The 23,575-nt window shown below is 47.0% G+C and overlaps 1 protein-coding gene across 4 annotated transcripts in view; it reads left to right on the forward strand.

Moving 5' to 3' along the window:
- The window catches only part of Zfyve9 (zinc finger FYVE-type containing 9), a 119,691-nt gene that overhangs the window by 42,607 nt on the left and 53,509 nt on the right, over positions 1-23,575 (forward strand). For 2 of the 4 annotated variants that reach the window (XM_045139203.1, XM_045139204.1), the window contains exons 3-4: positions 3,291-3,397; positions 8,216-10,290. In XM_045139203.1, coding sequence (XP_044995138.1) covers positions 3,328-3,397; positions 8,216-10,290 — 2,145 coding nt within the window. In that variant the 5' untranslated portion in view covers positions 3,291-3,327. Of the gene's footprint in view, positions 1-3,290; positions 3,398-6,922; positions 6,941-8,215; positions 10,291-23,575 lie in introns of those variants that run through there. The other 2 variants (XM_045139206.1, XM_045139205.1) reach the window with 2 other exon arrangements.

A 23,575-nucleotide genomic window follows, 5' to 3' on the forward strand; every position in this document is an offset into this window, starting at 1 on the left:
TTTATTTTATTTTATTTTATAAATTTCATTGTGATGTCTCCATTTTCATTTTGAATCATGTTGATTTGAATCTTCCCCTCCCCCCCTTTTCTTTTTTTGCTTTTAATCAGCTTGGCTAGTAGTTTATCAATCTTGCTTATTTTTTCCAAAGAACCAGGTCTTTGTTTCATTAATTTTAAAATTCTTTTCTTAATATCCAATTTGTAGATTTCTGCTTTAATTTTGATAATTTCTTTTTATCTGGTATTTTGGGGATTGGACTGTTTTTGTCTTTCCAGTGCCTTTAAATAGATATTTATTTGAGAACTCTATTTTTTTTTTTTTAAAGTGGGGCTCCTACTGAAAAAAGAAAAAAGAGAAGAAAACGAATAGCCAGAGTCATCATTTAGCTTGTGGAACTGGTGTCCTTTACTCCATGCTGGAACTGGCCAAAAATTCTGAAAGCTTTTTTTTTTTTTTTTATTTTTGGTTTTTCAAGGTAGGGTTTCACTCTGACTCAGGCTGACCTGGAAGTAAGTATGTAGTCTCAGGGTGGCCTCGATCTCAAGGCGATCCTCCCACCTCTGCCTCCCGAGTACTGGGATTAAAGGCATGTACCATCACGTCTGGTTCTAAAATAATTTTTTAAAGAACTTTATTTGAAAGAGAGATAGAGGCAGATAGAGGGAGAGGGAATGGGCGCATTCATCTGTTGCAAACAAACTCCAGATGCATGTGCCACCTTTTGCATCTGGCTTACATGGGTTCTGGGCAATTGAACCTGGGTTCTTTGGCCTTGTAGGCAAGCACCTTAACTGCTAAGCCATCCCTCCAGCCCCTGAGACCTTTAAGAAAAAATTCAGCCTGGCGTGGTGGCACATGCCTTTAATCCCAGCACTCGGGAGACAGAGGTAGGAGGATTGCTGTGAGTTTGAGGCCACCCTGAGACTACATAGTGAATTCCAGGTCAGTCTGGGCTAGAGCAATACCCTACCTTGAACAAAAAGAAAGAAAAAAAGAAAAAGAAAAAAATATTACTTATTTGAGAGAGAGAAAGACGCAGATAGAGAGAGAGAATGGGTGCACCAGAGCCTCTAGCTACTGCAAACAAACTCCATGTGCATGCAACACCTTGTGCATCTGGCTTTACGTGGGTACTGGGGAATTGAATCCAGGTCTTTTGGCATTGCAATGAAGTATCTTAACCACTAAGCCATCACTCCAGCTTTTTTTGTTTTTGTTTGTTTTCAAGGAAGGATCTCACTCTAGCCCAGTCTGACCTGGAATTCACAATGTAGTCTCAGCCTGGCCTTGAACTCATGGTGATCCTCCTATCTCTGCCTCCTGAGTGCTGGCATTAAAGGTGTGCACCACCACACCTGGCTAAAGTATGTTCTTTTTTTTTTTTTTTTTTGAGGTAGGGTGTCACTCTAGCCAAGGCTGACTTGGAATTCACTGTGGAGTCTCAGGGTGGTCTCAAACTCACAGCAATCCTCCTACCTCTGCCTCCTGAGTGCTGGGATTAAAGGCGTGCACCACCACATCTGGCTTCCTTTAAAGTATGTTCTATTTATCAAATGAACAAATCTGCTTCTATGTTTGTACAGTTGTCCCTCAGTATCCATGGAGGAGTAGTTCAAACACCACTGCAGGTTCCCTCTCCATATTCAGATAAGGTATAAGGTACCTGCACACATCCTCCTATACACTTTAGATATCTCAGAATCACTCCTAAAACCCAATACAGAGTACTAGATAAGCCGTAGTTATATTTGTATTGTTTAGAAAGTGATGTCAAGGCAAATGTCTTGTATATGTTCAGTATTCAGCTCACATGTAGTTTTTTTCCTGAATATTTTTCATTCAAGGCTGGTTGAATCCATAAATATAAAACCTGTAGATAGGGCTGGAGAGATTGCTTAGCGATAAGGCACTTTCCTGCAAAGCTTAGATCTAGTATTTGATCTTTCTCCAGATCCCACGTAAGCCAGACGCACAAAGGTGTGGCAAGCGCACGGTTGCCCACTAGGTGGCACAAGTGTCTGGAGTTGGATTTCAGTAGCTGAGGCCCTGGCGCGCCAAGTTGCTCTCTTTCTGTCCCGCTGTCTCTGTTTCTCTTTCTCCCTAAAATTAAAACAAAACAAACAAAAAAAAAAACCAAACCCATAGATAGAGGGCCAGCTGTGGTGTATGAGTGTGTGTGTTCTATTCTGTGTGGAGCATGTGCATGTGGACATTAAAGGACAATTTCAAGTGTCAGTTTTCACCTTCTACCTTGTTTGAGGTCATTTCTCTTACTCACCAATGTGTTCACTGGGCTAGATGGCCGTGAGTTTCTGAGCAATTCTCCTGCCTCCACCTCCTTGCCATAGGTGCACCGGCATTACAGAAGCCTGCCACAGCATCTGGCTTTTAAAAATTTATTTATTTATTTGACAGAGAAAGAGGGAGAGAGAAAATGGGCACACCAGGGCCTCCAGCCACTTCAAACGAACTCCAGCCACGTACACCACCTCGTGCATCTGTCTTATGTGGTTCCTGGGGAGTCCAACCTGGGTCCTTTGGCTTTGCAGGCAAATGCCATAACTGCTGATCCATCACTCCAGCCCCATTTATTTATTTATGTATGTATTTGAGAGAGAGGGGAGAGAGAGAGAGAAAGAGGAAGATAGAGAGAGTTGGCACACCAGGGCCTCCAGTAACTGCAAATGAGCTCCAGATGCATGCATTACCTTGTGCAACTGGATTACGTAGGTACTAAGAATCAAACCTGGGTCCTTAGGCTTCACAGATGAGCACCTTAACCAGTGTGACATTTCTGTAGCCCAGTATCTAGCTTTTATTTTTAAACTTTATTTATTTATGTGTTTATGTATTTGAGAGAGAGAAGAGAAACAAACACAGAGAGAATCTTGCCACTGTAAACAAACTCCAGATGCATGTGCCCCTTTGTGCATCTGGCTTACGTAGGTACTGGTGAATTGAACCTGGGTCCTTTGGCTCCCTTAACTGCTATGTCATCTCTCCAGCCCCAGCATCTAGCTTTTTATGTGGGTTCTTGGGTTCTGCACTCAGGGACTTACATTTTCACAGCAAGCACTTCATTCATTGAACTATCTACCCAGGCCTCGGCCAAGCATTTTGATAACTGTCAGCTTATAGGTTTCTAGGTTTTAATTAACTTAAACATCTCATATTGTTTATCTTACCTGAATAGATTTGTAAGAGATTTTTCATACTTAAATACTTAGGAATTATAAACAGTGTTTTAAGAATTCAAACTATAATATAAAATTTGTTGAACATTTTAGGTTTACACCAGTCTCTTAAGCAGTGTTTTCCTCACTGATGGAGAATTACTTCCAAGCAGAAGCTTACAACCTGGACAAGGTATTAGATGAATTTGAACAGAACGAAGGTGAGAATTGACATTGAAGAAGTTTGTTTGCATTTATGACATAAAGAGTGTGAGGATAAGAAAATGCAGTTCTTGCCCGGCATGGTGGTGCACGCCTTTCATCCCGGCACTCGGGAGGCAGAGGCAGGAGGATCGCCATGAGATCAAGGCCACCCTGACACTACAAAGTGAATTCCAGGTTAGCCTGAGCCAGGCTGAGACTCTACCTCAAAAAACCAAAAAAAAAAAAAAAAATCATATCTGTTAATATAATGACAGTAATATGTAACAATAATTAGAGGGAGAAATCACGTTTTTAGCACCATGTGCTAGATAGTTGCATGAAGTAAATCATTTAATGTATAAAACAGTTTCACAAAGGTAAACCTCACTTGTGTTACAGATGAAAGCAGAGGACAGAGGCTAGGCAACTTCTCTAGTTACTGTATCAGCTAGTTTTCTATTTGCTGTGAAAAAATACCAACAGAAAGCAACTTACGGGAGCCGGTGTTTGTTTTGGCATTTTGTGTTGCGGTTGGAAGGGATGGAGTCCATGGTGGGGCAGTTGTGCTCTCGAGAGCACAAAATCGCTGGTCACCTTCGGTCCTCAGTCAAGCAGGGTGGGGCGAGGGAGGGAGATGAATGCTGCTGCCCATCTCTCTTTCACCTGTTATTATTATTTTTTGAGATAGAGTCTCACTCTGTAGTCTCAGGGTGGCCTCGAACTCACGACGATCCTCCTACCTCTGCCTCCCCAGGGCTGGGATGAAAGGCGTGCACCACCACGCCTGACTGAGAGTATCTTTTAATGAAGTTAACTTTCATTTGATGTTGCTTTGTTTCCTTTTTTTTAAAGGAGAAATGTACAATAAATGACCAAGCTTGTTAGGATCGCCACAAATTCAAGGCTAACCTGATGTACAAAGCTAATTCCAGACTAGCCAGAGCTACATGGTGAGATCTTGTCTAAAAACCAAACAAAGCTGGTGTGATGGTGCACGCCTTTAATCCCAGCCATTGGGAGGCAGAAGCAGGAGATTCACTGAGAGTTCGAGGCCACTCTGAAACTACAGAGTGAATTCCAGGTCAGCCTAGGTTAGAGTGAGGCCCTACGTTGGAAAACCAAAAAACAAACAAACAAAATAGTCATGGTAGTGTATGTCTGTAATTCTAGCAATTGAGATGTAGAGACAGGAAGATCAGGAGTACAAACCCAACAACTTTAACTACATAGGAGCTCCTATCTTAGAAAATAAAAGTAGCTGTGGTGTGGTGGCACACACCTTTAATCCCATCATTCAGGAGGCAGTGGTAGGAGAATCGCTGTAAGTTCAAGGCCAACCTGAGACTCCATAGTGAATTCGAGGTCAACCTAGGCTAGAGTGAGACCCTACCTCGAAAAACCAAAAAAAAAAAAAAAAAAATCCCCCGAGTGTGTATGTGTGTCTCAAATACACTATGAGGACACTAGGTAATTATCATGCCTAAATAGACCATTCCTGTTTTAGAATTATTAAATATTCTTAAATTTTATGAGATAGTATATTTCTTTTATTATTTCCAGGACCCAGCTTGTAAATATGAGTTATTTAAAATCTCAAATCTGTTAGCCTAATTGTTTTTTTTTTTTATGTTCCATCAACACTGTGCTTTTACTTATGCAAATTATATTCACTCTTGTATTTATTTGAGAGAGAGAGAGAGAGAGAGAGAGGGAAAGGGAGAGAAGGAATGGCTGGGCACACCAGGGCCTCCAGCCACTGCAAACAACTCCAGACACATGCGCCCCCTTGTGCCTCTGGCTTACGTGGGTCCTGGGGAATCGAAGTAGGCAAACGCCTTAACCGCTAAGCCATCTCTACAGCCCTTGTATTTTATTTTATTTTTTCCTGAGGTAGGGTCTCTCTTGATGAAGGCATTAATAAAGTGATACGGGTTCATTGAAGATTAATGTTAAAATTATTTCTACACAATTTCAACACCAAGGTAACAGTTACTGAAAGGGAAAAAAAAGGAAATGTATTTCTTTTTCCTGTTTTGGATTTTTGAGGTAGGATTCTGCTCTAGTTCAGGCTGAACGAGAATTCACTGTGTAGTCTCAGGGTGACCTTGAACTCACAGCAATCCTCCTGCCTCTGACAACCGAGTGCTGGGATTAAAGGCACGCGCCTCCACGCCCGGCAAGTGCATTATGTTTCACAGTAATTTCCTTGGCGTCTGTGTTCCCTTGTGAGTGCTGGTGCCTCAGCCCACGTGTCAGAGGACACCTTCCAGGCGGGCCCTCACCTTCCCCCTCATCTGTGGGGTTGGGAGACCCAGGCAGGTGCTCCGAGCTGTGTGGCAAGAGCTTTACCCACTGATTCATCTCCCCAGCCCACAAATCCATCCATTCTTATTCATTTGAGAGAGACAGGAAGGCGGTGAGTAAGGGCTCACAAGGGCCTCCTGTCGTTGTGAATGCACCTCAGACTCATGCTCCGCTTCATGCATCCGGCTGCACATGGGCACCGGGGAGCTCAGCCCAGGCCATCGGGCTTCATAAGCAAGTGCCTCTAACCACTGAGCCATCGCTCCAGTGCATTGATTATCTTTACTCCTTTTACTTAGACATACACAGTAGCACTGTGATGAGAGTTAACAGCTGCCATGGTTTCATGATCTCTTAAACAAGAAGAGATGTGATGTGAAATTATGCGTCTTGGGAGACTAGAAGTAAATAGATTCAATACGGTAAGTTAGGATGTGAGGGCGACCTGGCTGCGGCACCTGTCACCGCATTGATCGCCAGGGTTGATTCGGCTGATCTGGCTGTCTAGGCGGGTGTCCCCTTCCTGCCTCACCGCTCCGCTCCATGTGGGTCCCTCTCGAAGCTGTGCGCTTGGTCGAAGAGGACGACCTTTCCTGTATTAGAGGAGGGCCAGTCTTTGGTCAAGGATACACAAGTAGCTTGCTCTCCTGCTCCAGCCTCCGAACAAGCTCTCAATGAGACAAATGAATATTTTTGCCAAATACTTTCAGGTAATAATATAAATATGAACCTAATTCATGGTGTATTGTGACATTATTACAAGAAGAAATTCATATAGTATAGCAAACTTTTAAAAATTACTGGAAAATTAAAATGCTAATAAAAATTTAAAAATAAAAATAAAAATAGGGAAAAAATTACTGGAAAATTTAAATTTAGTATATATACAAATTAAACAGAATAGTATCATAAACCTCAGAACACCCATCACACACCTTCAATAGTAATTTACATGTTGCCCATTTTGTTTTGTTTACAAACCTCATTTCCTGTTTTAATCTTAAGGGTATTTTTTTAGAACTTAAAAATCTTTTTTTCCTCATTTTATTTATTTATTTATTTATTAGATACAGAGGGACAGAAGGAGAGAGAGAGAATGGGCGCCCCAGGGCCTCCAGCCACTGCAGACAAACTCCAGATGCATGTGCCATGATGGGTATCTGGCTAACACGGGACCTGGAGAATCGAACCTAGATCCTTAGTCTTCGCATGCAAGTGCGTTAACTGCTGAGCCATCTCTCCACTCCATTCTTAAGGTTTTTTTTTTTTTTTAATATTTATTTATTTGAAAGAGAGCAATGGAGAGAGTGAGCACACCAGGTCTCCTTCCTGTGCACACTTTCATACGCATGTACCACTTTGTGCATCTGACTTTACGTGAGTCCTGGGGAGTTGAACCTGGGCCTGAAGGCTTTGTAAGCAAGAACCTTTAACTGCTGAGCCATCCCTCCAGCCTTGCCCGCCTTTTTCTTTTTTTTTTTTTTTTTAATTTTTTTTCAAGTTAGGGTCTCACTCTGGCCCAGGCTGACCTGGAATTAACTATGTAGTCTCAGGGTGGCCTTGAACTCACGGCGATCCTCCTACCTCTGCCTCCCGAGTGCTGGGATTAAAGGCGTGCGCCACCACGCCCGGCTCTCTTACCCCCTCACACACCGTTTTTTTGAGGTAGGGTTTTACTCTAGTCCAGGCTGACCTGGAATGAATTCTGTAGTCCTAATCTGGCCTGGAACTCACAGTGGTCCTCCTACCTCTGCCTCTTCATTAAAGACATGGACTGCCACTCCCAGCCAAGTCAGTTATTAGATTTTGGTAAACTGTTTTGTTGTTTTATTTTAGGTTTTAATTATTAAACTGTTATATTTGTTTAAGGAAGTACAGAACCAAGGAAAGGCACACATATGGTTTGAGAGCCCATGTGGAAGGCCTGGAAAAACCTTGCAAAGGACAGAAATAAAAATTCAGAGAGCTCCTGCCTTGTGGGAATGTGGAGGGGTAAAGAGCCCAAATGAAGAGTAAGGGTAAGGGGCTCTCCTCTCCTCTCCTCTCAGCCCATGGAGGAGGAGCTCACCAGTAGCTGGCGGTTCAGCAGAGGTCAGGTAGCACTGTTTTATTGTTTTAAATGTTCTCAGGTAATAACATTAGCTGACATATATTTATATTTATCTTACTTATTTAAGAGAGAGAAAGAGAGAGGCAGATAGAGAGCAGATGGGCATGTCAGGACCTTCAGCTGCTGCAAATGAACTCCAGACGCATGTGCCACCTTGTGCTTCGGGTCCTGGGGGAATGAAACCTGGGTCCTTTGGCTTAATAGGCAAGTACCTTTACCACTAAGTCATCCCACCAGCCCTGGATGGCATATATTTACAGGGCATTTTCTTAAATATAGTTTCTTATTTCTAGCCAAAGATTTCATACCATCATATTCTAGGAATATTTGGTCTTCAGAGGGTAGTTGGAAGCGTATTTACAGCTTTTTAATGTTACCAGCAAACTTAACATAGCTACTTTTTTTTTTTTTTTTTCCCCAGATGAAACAATTTCTTCTACTTTACTGGAAACAAAGTGGACTAAGATTCTAGATCCCTCTTCCCGTGGGCTGCCCTTTACCCCTGCCCTGGCCAGTGTGAACGAGAGTGCAGCTCCCCATGAGTCACGACCACCGCTGAAAGCCTTGTCCCTGAAGAGGGAGGGCGAGGAGCACCGTGCTAACGGCCGAGACCGCAGCCCGAGGTCGGAGGCGGCCGCCATGTGGATTGATGAAAATGCCGCAGCCGAGGACCAGCTGCGTAAGAGAAGCTGTGGTCGGGATGACCAGCTTCGTGCTCTGGCGGCGGGAGAAGAGACGCGCGCCAGCCTCACCTGTCTGCCCGAGGAGAACGTTCTCGTCGAAGCCGTCCCACATAAGTGCGACGGAAGGACATCACAGGGGCATTTTCACGGTTGTAATGATTACAACAGTCAGCCCCTCCTGGACTCCTCCAGCTGTCCACCGGACAATGAAAACACACAAACCGATCAGTTTAGTTTTAGCACGAACGGGTCCACCGACAAAACCATGAACCCAGAAAAGCAAACGGATCCTTCGAACAGACCAAAAACAGAGGGGGCCCCCGTTAATCATCTATGTATGACTTCATCGAATAGTGTGGACAGCGTCTCCCAATTAAAGCATGGTGGAAATCAAGATCAAGACCCCCCCACGCCCGCCGCTGCCAGTTTACCCGTTAGTTCCGTAGTCTCGTCCCAGGGAAGGGACGGAGGGCCCACAGGTAAGGAGCCAGGGAGCCATTTAGCCAGCGAGGAATTCACCGGCACAGACAGCTCTCCTGCGACAGACCGAGGATGCCTCAACGCCCTGTCCCTCTCCACGGAGGAGATGGTGACAAAAGAACCAGCCGAGGGGACAGGGACTGAGGAATCCCTGCAGTGTGGCTTATCTTCCTGTGTCACACCAGATGTGCCCAGCGGGTCTGCAAGGAATAATAATTGTGAACAGTCTTCAGACTGCCCTGTGCCTAGTGAAGTGAGAGTTGAGGAAAATGACGGGCACGGGCACGAAGAAATTCCTGGCACTATGGGATCCCTTAGCGTGACCGAGCCTTGCTCTGACTCTCAGATGACCGACCGGGAATTTACCAAAGCCAGTGAGACGGGTGACACCCACGTCGGCGAAGGAGACCGGGACGCTTCCCAGACCAGCACGGCCGACGCCGGTGAGGGCACAGGAGAGGGTGCCAGGACGGCGGGTGCAGCTCTAGATTCCAAAGGCACCTGTGTGGGCGAAAGTGGCGGACGCGGTTCCCCCGCCTCTGACGAGGACAAGGACCCTGCAGCTGCCAGTCCTCTCTCTAATGCCTGTGATTCCTATGGAATGCAGAGCCCCGCTGTCTCTTTTGCTCCAAAGACTCTACCCTCTAAAGAAGACTCAGTAACGGAGGAAAAGGAAATCGAGGAGAGCAAGGCCGAGTGCCACTCAGCGATTTACGAACAGAGAGGGGATGAGGCCACAGAAGGGAGTGCACTTCTTCTAAACAGCACTGGAGACCTGCTGAAGAAAAATTATTTACATGAGTTCTGTAGTCAGGTCCCCTCAGGGCTTGGGCAGTCCTCCCCCAAGCTCGTAGCAAACCTGCAATCTGTCAGCGTACCTTTTGGTGGCGCAAGACCCAAGCAACCGTCTAATCTTAAACTCCAAATTCCAAAGCCATTATCAGACCATTTACACAACGACCTTCCTGCAAACAGTGGAAATCATCTGAAAAACAAGAATGATATTCTTGGGAAAACCCGATTAGGGGAAAACTCAGCAACCAATATATGCAACGCGTCTTTGGGAAACATCCCTCCGACCGACACAAATGGGGAACGTTTAGAAAGTTATGAGGCTGAGATTTCCAGTAGACCGTGCCTTGCATTAGCCCCAGATAGTCCGGATAATGATCTCAGAGCTGGCCAGCTTGGAGTTCCTGCCAGAAAGCCATTTACCACCCTGGGGGAGGTGGCTCCAGTATGGGTACCAGATGCTCAGGCTCCAAACTGCATGAAGTGTGAAGCTCGGTTTACATTCACCAAAAGGAGGCATCACTGCCGAGCGTGTGGGAAGGTAAGTCACGTGGACCCGCTCAGAAGCTCACCTGGTGGAAATTAAAGCAGTCAGGATCTAGGTGAACACACTTTTAGCGATGGCATAAATAGCTTTAGTGGGTTTATATTATAAAATCTGACCTTACTGATGTTAGTGGATGTAGTTCTCTTTGTTACTGTTGTCAGAATTTATGTAGTAGATTTTTTGGGTGAAAAGATGAGAATTGAGGAAGTGTTAACTTTGTGGTTTCTGTATTGCGAGATCCTTGGTTAATGGCTAGTGTGAAATAAGGAAACGGTTTTTTCAACAGGAAATATTCATGATTGACTTGTTTCTTTGGTTTTTCAAGGTAAGGTTTCGCTGTAGCATAAGCTGACCTGGAATTCGCTACAGAGTCTTAAGGTGGTCTCGAACTCACAGCACCACCACACCCGGCTCCCTCCCTCCCTCCCTCCCTCCCTTCCTTCTTTCCTTCCTTCCTTCCTTCCTTCCTTTCTTCTTTCCTGTCCCTATCTCTCTCTCTCTCTCTCTCTCTCCTCCCCCCCTCTTTTGGTTTTTCAATGTAGGGTCTTCCTCTAGCCCAGGCTACCCTGGAATTCACTTTGTAGTCTCAGGTTGGCCTTGAACTCACACTGAACTCACTGCCTCTGCCTCTCCAGTGCTGGGATTTATGGTGTGCGCCACCGTGCCCAGCTGTTGTTGGATTGGGTTTTTTTGCTAAGAGCATACTAGATATGGATTCATCATGTGTTGGTACCATCTTTTTCCTCGTCCCTGCCCCCATTCTGGTGGGGGCCCTCCTCAGAGGGGGGTGCGGGTATCCCCGAGGGGTTGTGGGTTATGCGCAGTCGTCAGTTACTGGGGGAGTCAATGGCTCTGGGCGTGACCCCTCAGCCCGTGGCTCTTACAGTCTTTCCGCCCCCTCTTCCGCAAAATTCCCTGAGCCGTGGTGGGTGAGTTTTAAGTCTACTTCAGTGATGAGCTGTCACGAGCCTCTGGATCTCTGCTTTGGTACATGTTGGGTGTCCTCAGGGTCTGTCTTCTCCACCCTGGCGCTGCTTGTCAGGCTCATCATGGAAGCAGCCCTCCTGCTCATCTCCCCAATTCCTCTGTGGTTTCACGTGGGCCTTGGCTGAAGTGTGGGGTGTAGTTCATCTCCCTAGTCTTGCTATCCCAGGAGCTGAAGTGTGGTTAGGCAGCCACGATCTTGACTGGAAGTCCTGTTTTGTATTTGAGACAGGGTCTCACCATGTAGACCAGGCTGAACTTGAGTCCTAGAATTACACGCATGAATCCACCATCCCCAGTAGCTGATTTAATAGGTTTTTGTTTGTTTCTTTGTTTTGTTTTGGTGGTTTTTTGAGGTAGGGTCTTACTCTAGCTCAGGCTGACCTGGAATTCACTATGTATTCTCAGGGTAGCCTTGAACTCACGGAGATCTTCCTACCTCTGTCTCCCTAGTGTTGGGAGAATCACTGTGAGTTCGAGGCCACCCTGATAATCTGAGAATAATGAGTGAATTAAAGGTCAGGTCAGGGCTGGAGAGATGGCTTAGCGGTTAAGCGCTTGCCTGTGAAGCCTAAGGACCCCGGTTCGAGGCTTGGTTCCCCAGGTCCCACGTTAGCCAGATGCACAAGGGGGCGCACACGTCTGGAGTTCGTTTGCAGTGGCTGGAGGCCCTGGTGCACCCATTCTCTCTCTCTCTCCCTCTATCTGTCTTTCTCTCTGTGTCTGTTGCTCTCAAATAAATAAATAAAAATTAAAAAAAAATTTTAAAGGTCAGGTCAGCCTGGGCTAGAGTGAGACCCTACCTTGAGAAAAAGAAAACAAAACAAAGAAGTTATCAAACTGTTTTCCAAAGTAATGCTACCATTTTGCATTCCTATCAGCAGTAAAGTGTCTGTTTTTCACCTTTTTACCAGTATTTGTTATTGTTTTGGATTTTAGTTATTCTAATGAGTGTATAGTGATTTGTCAATTTCATTGTAATTTATAATTCCCTAATGACAAATGGTGTTTATCATCTTTGGGTTTTTAAATTATTGACAACTTCCATAATTATAGACAATAAACCATGATAATTCCCTTCCCTCCCCCCACCTTCCCCTCTCAACTCCACTCTCCATCATATCCTCTCCCACTCTCAATAAGTCTGTCTTTGATTTTGATGTCATCATCTTTTCCACCTATTATGAGGATCCTGTGTAGGTAGTTCCAGGCACTGTGAGGTCATGGATATTTATCCAGGCCATTTTGTGCTGGGAAGATTGCATTGTAACGAGTCCTATCCTTCCTTTGGCTCTTACATTCTTCCCACTACATCTTCCACAATGGACTCCTGAGCCTTGGAAGGTGTGATAGAGATGTCTCAGTGCTGAGCACTCCTCTGTCACTTCTCAGCACCATGGTGCCTTTTGAGTCATCCCATAGGTCACAGCTACCTGAAAAGGGAAACTTCTCTAACCAAAAGTGAGAGTAGCATTAATATAAGGGTATGAACATTAAGAGAAGTGCTTACTAGGCAGTTTGGTGAGCATAGTATATACATTTAGCTGGACAGTAGCAGATGTTACACCCCAGGACTCATGACTACCCCTGTTGTAGGTTTTCACTATCAGGCATGTATTCCTTCCCAGGGAGTGGGCCTTCAGTCCGATTAGAGAGTTGGTTTCCCTCATAACAGACATGCCACTATTGCACCCATTGGCTCTTTTGGCCTGGCTAGCCAAACTTACGGCTTCCGGTGTCCGCTATCACCTTTGATTTTTTTTTTTTTTTTTTTTTTTTTGGTTTTTCGAGGTAGGGTCTCACTCTGGCTCAGGCTAACCTGGAATTCACTATGTAGTCTCAGGGTGACCTCGAACGCTCGGAGATCCTCCTACCTCTGCCTCCCGAGTGCTGGGATTAAAGGCGTGCGCCACCACGCCCGGCTCACCTTTGATTTTTTGAGTGACGTACTGGAGCTTGAACTCAGGGCTAGGCAAGTCTGCTACCACTGAGCCACACCTCCAATCCCAGCATCTTTGTAAATGCTTATTGTCGTCTCTATATTGTTTTTGGTGCAATGTGTTTTAGATTGTTGTCTCACTTCTTTATTTGAGATACTTTATTTCTTGTTGAATTTTATGTATAAATTATTTATCAGATATGTATTTTGCATATATTTTCCCACTTTGTATTCTTCTTTCCACTTTAAACATATCCATATTAAATTATTTTAGAAATAATTGGGGGTATTTATACTTTTTTTTTTTTTTGGCTTTTGCAAGGCAGGTCTCACTGTAACCCAAGCTGACCTGCTAGTCTGTAGCCTCTAGCTAGCCTCAAACTTCTAGCAATCCTCCTACCTCAGCCTCCCAAGTGCTAGGTATTTACACAGTATATATATATATATATATTTTTAAATTATTTATTTATTTATTTGAGAGTGACAGACACAGAGAGAAAGACAGATAGAGGGAGAGAGAGAGAATGGGCACGCCCGGGCTTCCAGCCTCTGCAAATGAACTCCAGACGCGTGCGCCCCCTTGTGCATCTGGCTAACGTGGGACCTGGGGAACTGAGCCTCGAACCGGGGTCCTTAGGCTTCACAGGCAAGCGCTTAACCGCTAAGCCATCTCGCCAGCCCTATATTTTTTACTCTGTATGTGTATGTGTGTGCGCGCCACAGCACACAGGTGGAGGAGACAACTTCAAGGGGTCTGTACCCTGCCTTTTTTGAAATGGTCTTTTGGAGCCAGCTGCAGTGGCGCTCTCCTTTAATCAAAGCACTCAGGAGGCAAGGGTAGGAGGATCACCATGAGTTCGAGGCCACCCCAAGACTCCATAGTGAAATGGTCCCTTGGGCTGAAGAGATAGCTCAGTAGTTAAAGGTGATTGCTTATAAAGCCTGAAAGCCTGGGTTCCGTTTCCAAGTACCCACATAAAGCTAGATGCACAAAGTGGCACTGAATTAAGAGTTTATTTGCAGTGGCAAAGGGCCTGGCATGCCTGTTCTATCTGTCTTTCTCTCTACCTCCCCCTTTCTCTCCTTATAAATGAATAAAATATGGGGCTAGAGAAATGGTTCAACAGTTACAGGTGTTTGCTTGCAAAACCTGATGGCCCTCGTTTGATTCCCCAATACCCATGTTAAGCCAGATGCACAAAGTGGCACATGTACCTGGCATTCATTCACAGAGGCAGAAGGCCCTGGTATGACCTGGAATTCACTATATAGTCTCAGACTGGCCTCAGATTCACAGCAATCCTCCTAACCTCCTACCTTGCGAGTGCTGGGATTAAAGATGTACAACCCCACACCAGGCTGAAGCAGTGCTTTTTAAAAAATTTAATTAATTTATTTAAGAGAGATGTAGAAAGAGAGAGAGAGAGAAAGTGGCACATTGAATAAACATGCCAAGGTCTCTAGCTACTGCAAACGAACTCCAGATGCAGGTGCCTCCTTTGTATCTCGCTTATGTGGGTACTGGGGAATCAAACGTGGGTCCTTAGGCTCATAGGCAAGTGCCTTAACTGCTAAGAAATCTCTCCAGCACCATGATGCATGCCTTCTGAGTCATCCCAAGGTCACTGCCTAGTGAGTTCCAGGTCAGCCTGGACAAAGTGAGATCCTACCTCGAAAAACAAAAAACAAACAAAAAACCTGAAAGAAAAAAACTAAGAAAATATTGCATTCAATACATTTTCTCTCATATTCTGCTTGAAAACCTATCAATCTTAACCTATAACTTGTGTGTGTTTGTGTACCTATGTACATGTTTTGTGGCTTCATGGCAGCATGTGCACGTTGATGGCAAGTACAGCTCTGGGTGTCATCCACAGACGCACATACACCTCCTGTCAGTCAGGATCTTACTAACCCAGAACTCTGGGTGTCATCCACAGACGCACCTTCACCTCCTGTCAGTCAGGATCTTACTAACCCAGAACTCTGGGTGTCATCCACAGACGCACATACACCTCCTGTCAGTCAGGATCTTAATAACCCAGAACTCTGGGTGTCATCCACAGACGCACCTTCACCTCCTGTCAGTCAGGATCTTACTAACCCAGAACTCTGGGTGTCATCCACAGATGCACCTTCACCTCCTGTCAGTCAGGATCTCATTAACCCAGAACTCTGGGTGTCATCCACAGACGCACATACACCTCCTGTCAGTCAGGATCTTATTAACCCAGAACTCTGGGTGTCATCCACAGACGCACCTTCACCTCCTGTCAGTCAGGATCTTATTAACCCAGAACTCTGGGTGTCACCCACAGACGCACCTTCACCTCCTGTCAGTCAGGATCTTATTAACCCAGAACTCTGGGTGTCATCCACAGACGCACCTTCACCTCCTGTCAGTCAGGATCTTATTAACCCAGAACTCTGGGTGTCATCCACAGACGCACCTTCACCTCCTGTCAGTCAGGATCTCATTAACCCAGAACTCTGGGTGTCATCCACAGATGCACCTTCACCTCCTGTCAGTCAGGATCTTATTAACCCAGAACTCTGGGTGTCATCCACAGACGCACCTTCACCTCCTGTCAGTCAGGATCTTATTAACCCATAACTCTGGGTGTCATCCACAGACGTACATTCACCTCCTGTCAGTCAGGATCTTATTAACCCAGAACTCTGGGTGTCATCCACAGACGCACCTTCACCTCCTGTCAGTCAGGATCTTATTAACCCAGAACTCTGGGTGTCATCCACAGATGCACCTTCACCTCCTGTCAGTCAGGATCTTATTAACCCAGAACTCTGGGTGTCATCCACAGACGCACCTTCACCTCCTGTCAGTCAGGATCTTATTAACCCAGAACTCTGGGTGTCACCCACAGACGCACCTTCACCTCCTGTCAGTCAGGATCTTATTAACCCAGAACTCTGGGTGTCATCCACAGACGCACATACACCTCCTGTCAGTCAGGATCTTATTAACCCAGAACTCTGGGTGTCATCCACAGACGTACATTCACCTCCTGTCAGTCAGGATCTTATTAACCCAGAACTCTGGATGTCATCCACAGACGCACATTCACCTCCTGTCAGTCAGGATCTTACTAACCCAGAACTCTGGATGTCACCCACAGACGCACCTTCACCTCCTGTCAGTCAGGATCTTATTAACCCAGAACTCTGGATGTCACCCACAGACGCACATTCACCTCCTGTCAGTCAGGATCTTATTAACCCAGAACTCTGGATGTCATCCACAGACGCACATTCACCTCCTGTCAGTCAGGATCTTACTAACCCAGAACTCTGGATGTCACCCACAGACGCACCTTCACCTCCTGTCAGTCAGGATCTTATTAACCCAGAACTCTGGATGTCACCCACAGACGCACATTCACCTCCTGTCAGTCAGGATCTTACTAACCCAGAACTCTGGGTGTCATCCACAGATGCACCTTCACCTCCTGTCAGTCAGGATCTTACTAACACAGAACTCTGGGTGTCATCCACAGTCGCACATTCACCTCCTGTCAGTCAGGGGCTCATTAATCCAGAACTTACCAGTTATGCTGGGCTAGCTGGCCAGTGAATCCCAGGGAGCTTCTTGACTCTGCCTCCTTGGGGTTGCAGCACTGAATGTGTTAGCCCTGTTCTGGGCTTTAGAATATTGAAGCAGGCAGGCGTGGTGGCGCACGCCTTTAATCCCAGCACTTGGGAGGCAGAGGTAGGTGGATCGCCATGAGTTTGAGGTCACCCTGAGACTACATAGTGAATTCCAGGACAGCCTGGGCTACAGTGAGACCCTACCTTGAAAAACGAAAAAAAAAAAAAAAAGAAAAGAACAAAAAAACAAGAAAAATAAAACTTGAAGTTGCATTCTCTTTCTTTCTCTCTCTCTTCCTCTCTCAAATAAATTTTTAAAAATCAAAAAAAAAAAAAAAAAGAAGTGCAGGCTGGAGAGATGGCTTAATAGTGAAGGTGTTTGCCTGCAAAGCCAAAGGACCTAAGTTCTATTCCTCAGACCCACATAAGCCAGATGTACAAAGGTACACATTCCTTTGGAGTTTGTTTGCAGTGGCTAGAGACCCTGGCGGACCCATTATCTCTTTCTCTCTCTCTGCCTCTGTCTCTCTCAAATAAAGAAATAAATAAAAACATTTGGTCTGGAGAAATGGCCTAGCGGTTAAGGCGCTTGCCTGCAAAACCAAAGCACCCAGGTTTGATTCCCCAGTACCCACTTAAGCCAGATGCACAAGGGGGTGCACGTGTCTGGAGTTCCTTTGCAGTGGCTACAGGCCCTAGCGTGCCCATTATCTCTCTGTCTTCTCTCTCTGTGCTTGAAAAAAAAAAAACAAAAAAAAAAAAACCAAAAATTTGAAAACCAGATCTTCAAGTTGGTTCTGATTTGACTTTGTTGTCCCAGTCTCTAGACAGCACCTGTCAGCCTCAAGGCACTCGATAATTATTTGTTAATGGTGAAGTCACTCTGATTGATCTGTAAGAGTGTGTTATTCATGTGTTACTGTGTTGAGTGCTGGTGGCACTGGTGACTGGTCCCTGAGGTGTCGCGAATGAGGAAAGGCCTCCAGTGCAGCCAAGGGTAGCCAGTGAGGCATATGGGGAAGTGTCGCGAATGAGGAAAAGCTCGGGTGGAGAGAAGCAGGAGAGAGCCGGGCGGGGTGGCGCACGCCTGTCACCTCAACACTCACCAGGCAGAGGCAGGAGGATCGCTGTGAGTTCTGAGGCCAGCCTGAGACTACATAGTGTATCAGGTCAGCCTGGACTAGAGTGAGGATTTACCTCAAAAAGACAAAAAGGAAAGAAAGATAGAAAAACGAAAAGGGACTCAGTGTTTGAGGCGCGGGGCGCAGCAGGGGCAGCACCCGGTGTAACTGACCGAGAAGCGCTGAGCCGAGGGCAGAGGAAGAAGGTTCTCTCTGCAGTGAAGGGTGACCGTCCGTGTAGAACGCCCACGAGTGCTCACGAAGCTGTGGCAGGAAAGAGACTCTTGGTCTTCATTGGGCCCATTGGAAATAGGAAGGTTTTACGGCACAGCAGGTAGAAAATCCAGATGAGTTGAAAATGGAGGAAGAAGCGGGGCCCCAGTTGGCTGGGGAGCTGGCTTAGTCAGGCAAAGTGTTTGCTGTGCAAGCACGATCAGCCGAGCCCCAATTGCCCAGAAACCACCCAACGCCACTCGATCGTGGCAGCACGCACCGGTCACCTAGCCCGCCTGTGGTGGCAACAAGAGAGGCCCTGGCAGCTTGCAGTCCAGCAAGGCTGGCATACCCTGTGGTGGAAACAAGAAGCCTTTCCTCCAGCAGGAGGGAACGTGGGGGCCAGCATGTGGCATGGCCCGCTGACCTCCGCACGCGCGTCAAGAGACACCCACACTTAGACCCACATGCCCCTAGAAAAGTGAGGAAGCAAGTATGGCCTTTTCAGGAATTTTCGGCACTAGGAAAAACACAAAAACTTGGTTCCATTGTTTGCTGCAGATGGTGTTAGGGGTGAGTTTTTAAGGATGGGAAATGCTAACTCTGATAATGCCGGAAGTGCTTATCTATAGAAAGTTTTGGGAGGAAAAGGAAAGTGACTCAAAGAAGAGAAAAACCTTTGAAGGCCAAAGGGATAGAATGTGCACATGTGAGGAGTTTGTTCAGTAAGATGAAGGTGGGAGCAGAGCTGCTCATATGGATTTACTGGCTTGAACATGAAGCACTTTATACCTGATTGCTCAGGCTTATAGGAAAGATTCAAGAGAAGGATTAAATATGGATATTTAATGAAGTTTGAGGAGAGATGGACAGTTGCCTTGAAATGGACAGGTGCTTTGCCATTGAGCTATACTTTAACCCCCAAGAACTGAATTTTTTTAAATTTTTTTTAAAATTTATTTATTTGACAGCGACAGACACAGAGAGAAAGACAGATAGAGGGAGAGAGAGAGAGAATGGGCGCGCCAGGGCCTCCAGCCCCTGCAAACGAACTCCAGACGCGTGCGCCCCCTTGTGCATCTGGCTAACGTGGGACCTGGGGAACCGAGCCTCGAACCGGGGTCCTTAGGCTTCACAGGCAAGTGCTCAACCGCTAAGCCATCTCTCCAGCCCCCAAGAACTGAATTTTTAAAAACATATTTCACTTATCTTTATTTATTTGGGGAGGGGAGATAGAAAGAGGTAGAAAGAGAGAGAGGCAGATAGAATGGGCGCACCGGAGCCTCTAGCTGCTCCAAACTCCGGATGCATGTGCCACCTGTGCATCTGGCCTATGTGGGTGCTGGGGAATCAAACCTGGGTCCTTAGGCTTCACAGGCAAGCACCTTAACTGTAAGCTATTTCTCCGGCCCAAGAACTGAAATTTCAAGTGCCCTTAGAAACTTTCACGCTCTCTCTCTTTTGTTGATGTTGTGCTTTTTTTAAATTGCTCCAAATACAACAGATGATTAGGATTACTTAATCAAAGTGCTCAGTGAGTGCTGCACATTAAGATGACTCTACTCCTGCCTCTTCTCAAGGTTTGTTTATTTATTTGAGAGAGGGAAAGAGGTAGAGGGGGGAGGAGAGAGAGAGAGAGAGAGAGAGAGAGAGAGAAAGAATTGACATGCCATGGCCCCTGGCCAACTGCTAACAAACTGCAGTCATATGCGCCCCCTTGTGCATCTGGCTTACGTGGGTCCTGGGGAATCGAATCTGGGTCCGTTGGCTTTGCAGGCAAGCACCTTGACCACTAAGCCATCTCCCCCATCCCTCAAGGGCTTCTTTCCTATATTTACCCCTTTCCTTTCCCATCCGGCGAGATTGGCTTTCTGTTCCAGAATCTTTTTGTGATCTTTATAGTTTTGGCCTGGTGATGACCACCTTGCCGGGCTGAATGCCCACACTGGCAGCTGTGCCATTAGCCGTTGCCTCTGACTGGCTCAGCATGGGTGACACACCTGTCCCTGTCAACCTGGACTCTCTGCCCATCTGCTGACCCACGCAATGTCCTCGCACGACATGACCATCACGTTCCTTTGTGACAGGCACGGAACGAACAGTGTCCTTCCGTCTCAGCTTTTGGACAGAGAGGAAGACGTAGCCTTCCTCCGCATGCGTGAAGGCGCGTTGACATCCACACCACTCCCTCCTGCTCTTTAAACAGGTCATTTATGACTGACGGGGATAGAAAGTGTGTGTTCTTAGAGATACAGTGAGACTCTTTGGGAGCTGGTCTTCAGTCTGGGCTCACATCTCCTCCGGCAGGTGGGGCGGCCGGTCCTCCCGGGCACGGGCGCGGGCAGCATGGGAGCCCTGATCTCCGCGCAGAGCACACCGCACGCCGGCCAGGCCCACGGGGTCCTGCCTCGGGCTCAGCTGCCACGTTCCCAGTTGCCCAAACACTGTGGGGCCTGCTCAGCTGGACAGGTGGGGCTGGGCTGGTCTCAGGGCTGCTTCCATTATACCTGAGCGAAGCCGGCTCGGGGCTCGGGCCGGTTGCTGCTGAGTTGAAAGACCTGAGAACTATGGACAGTGAGGTTTGAGTTATGAAGGTGAGAAAGAGCTTTCCCTGGACTAGGCTAGAAACAGTTTATGTGAGAGGCTTGCTGTTATGCCCGTGTCCTGAGAGCTTGTGCAGGGTTGCTTTGCATAGAAATGGGAGCAGAGAGTTATGGCATAGAAAAAAAATGAAATCTTCAGGCTGAAACTGCTGCCCATTCCGCTGCAGTTATGTGAGAGGTTACAACCCTTGAGATTGGGCCAGTTGACCTGCATTGGGACAACAGGAAGAATACAGACTCTTTGGAAGGGGCCTGAGTGTTCAGGGAGTGTCCTGTTTGCCAAAGTCTGCTTTATTCCCCCCAGATTAACAAGTTAGCAATACACCTGCTATTATGGAGTGTAACAAATGCAGGAGAGAGGGTCATTGAATTTGCAACCTGGTTTTGTATTTTGGAAATGGCCATGGGCAATGTGAAGCAGGCTTTTTGGATGACCTGTGTGGAGACCCATTAATGGGAGCCATGAAGATGAACCATGGGTTACAGCAAAGACCCAATGGAGATGCCTGGGCTATGAAACGGCTGCCAAGGAGAGCTGCTGGCAAAGGATGAAGTTTTCTGGGTCTGTGAGTAGCCTAGCTGGAGGGGCAGAATTGGAACTTCACAGACTTGTTGCTGGTTAGAATTATCAGACTTGGAGACTTGTCAATAGCCAGAGTTGTTGGACTTGGAGCTACAGAGTTTGATGTTTGCCCTGGTTGTTTTAAATCTTGTATTGTTTGAATATTTCTTTGCTATGACATCTTTTGCAGTGTAAATATATATTCTGTGCCATTGTGGATTTTCTGGTTTGCTTTTTCTTTTAATTATGGCTCAGTTCAAAGATATTGGACTATGGGAATGTTTGACTATCATTGGGATTGATTAAAAGCTATGGAAATATTTTGGGGGGGTTTCGAGGTAGGGTCTCACTCTAGCTCAGGGTGGCCTCAAACCCATAGCGATCTTCCTACGGAGTGCTGGGATTAAAGGCGTGCACCACCATGCCCGGCAAAAAACTATGGGACTTTTAAAAGTTGGATAAATACATTGCATTTTACATCACATATGGTTATCAGTTTATGGGGACCAGGGACAGAGTGTGGTGATTTGACTCAGGTGTCCTCCATAAACTTAGGTGTTCTGAATGTCAGGTTTCCAGCTGATGGCAATTTAGGGATTAACACCTCCTGGTGGTATTGTTGGGGGCTGACTTATGGGTGTTATTGCCAGTGTCCCCTTGCCAGTCTTTGGCACACTCTGCTATTCCTGTTGTCAATCTGATATTGGCCAGGGGGTGATGTCCACCCTCTGCTCATGCCATCGTTTTCCCTGCCACCTTGGAGTGTCCCCTCAATTCTATAAACCAAAATAAACCTTCCCCCCACCCCCAAAAGTGCTCTTGGTCGGGTGATTTTTACAAGCCATGCAAACCTGACTGCAACACTTTGGGTGTCTATAAAGGGACCCAGCTTAACATGACTATGCCCATATAGGCTGTGGCCAGCATGGCTGCCAGGTGACCCTGGCATGCATCCCCAGCCCTGTAGGACAGTCTTCAGGGTTGTCAGCAGCACATGCTGTTGGCAGCTCATACGCAATCTTCTCTTCAAACTTTTCAAATATTTACTGTTGTGAACATTGAACAGAAGCATCACAAGATCTAAATAGTGTCTTAACAACTCTGGCAGAGTAAGTGGTATATAGGAAAAGCTAATAAGGGGCTGGAGAGACGGCTTAGCAGTTAAGGTATTTGCCTGGAAAGCCAAAGAATCCTGGTACAAGTCTCTAGGACCCAGACTGTCAAGGGGGCACATGCATCTGGAGTTTGTTTGCAGTGGCTGGAGGTCCTGGTGCACCTGTTCTCTATCCCTCTCTCTCTCTCTCTCTCTCTGTCTGCCTCTTTCTCTCTCTCAAATAAATAAATACATAAAATATTTTTTTAAAAAAGCTAAGAATTTTTGGTACTTCTTAAATGGTAGACAAGCCTTTACCACCTGGTTTTTACTGGCTCTGATGGTGCAGCTGGACAGAGGGAGTTTTCTTCTTTTAAGCCAACAAGACGTGACTGTGACAACCCATGTCAGGGCCGAGGGTGAAGAAAAGCACCCCCCAACCGTGGGCTGAGTGCACACGCAGTGCAGACAACCCAGCCCATCCAGAGTGACCACGCACTGGATGAAATTCAACACAAACGTATTCTCTCCAGGCTCTGGGAGAAGGGGGGAGGGGGGTGCAGAGGAGTGGCAGGGAGGGACTTGCAGCCCACACGTCCCACGAGGTCTGCTCCGGAGGGTCTCCTCTTCCTTTCTGGCCACAACCGCAGGGTGTGCACACGGCTGGATGGGCAGAGGCTTCACGGCGGTCCGGGGCTGGCCCAGGGCAGCACGCGGCTTGTGCGCCGGCCGGCGCTCTGGGAAGGCCTGCGGGGCCACAGCCTCCGCAGGCAGCGCTGGACCCTTGCCCGGCAGGCCCTCCAGCACCTTCGCAGGCCCGGGAAGCAGGAGGTGGGCTCGTCCTCTGCGGGACTCTCCTGGGGCCATGCAGGCGTGTCCTTGCTTGGAGGCCCTGCCTCACCGGGGCGCTGCGGGCCGGGGCTGGGGTGCAGGGAGCCTGGGGCGCTGGGGAGGCCGGGACGCGCAGGGCGGGACCTCCCCGAGGTCCTCTCATGCAGACTGGACGGGTGCAGGTCGGGGACACTGGCATTGCAGAAGGTCTGGTGCCTGGGCAGCTCCCACGATGGCAGTGGTGCAGACAAGAGCCACAGGGCGGGCGCCGAGTGCCTCCTTCTAGGCAGCAGAGGGTCGGCCAGCGAGGGGCAAGGCTTCCTCCCC

Source organism: Jaculus jaculus, chromosome 21 (genome assembly GCF_020740685.1).
Source record: "Jaculus jaculus isolate mJacJac1 chromosome 21, mJacJac1.mat.Y.cur, whole genome shotgun sequence".
Classification (NCBI taxonomy): domain Eukaryota; kingdom Metazoa; phylum Chordata; class Mammalia; order Rodentia; family Dipodidae; genus Jaculus; species Jaculus jaculus.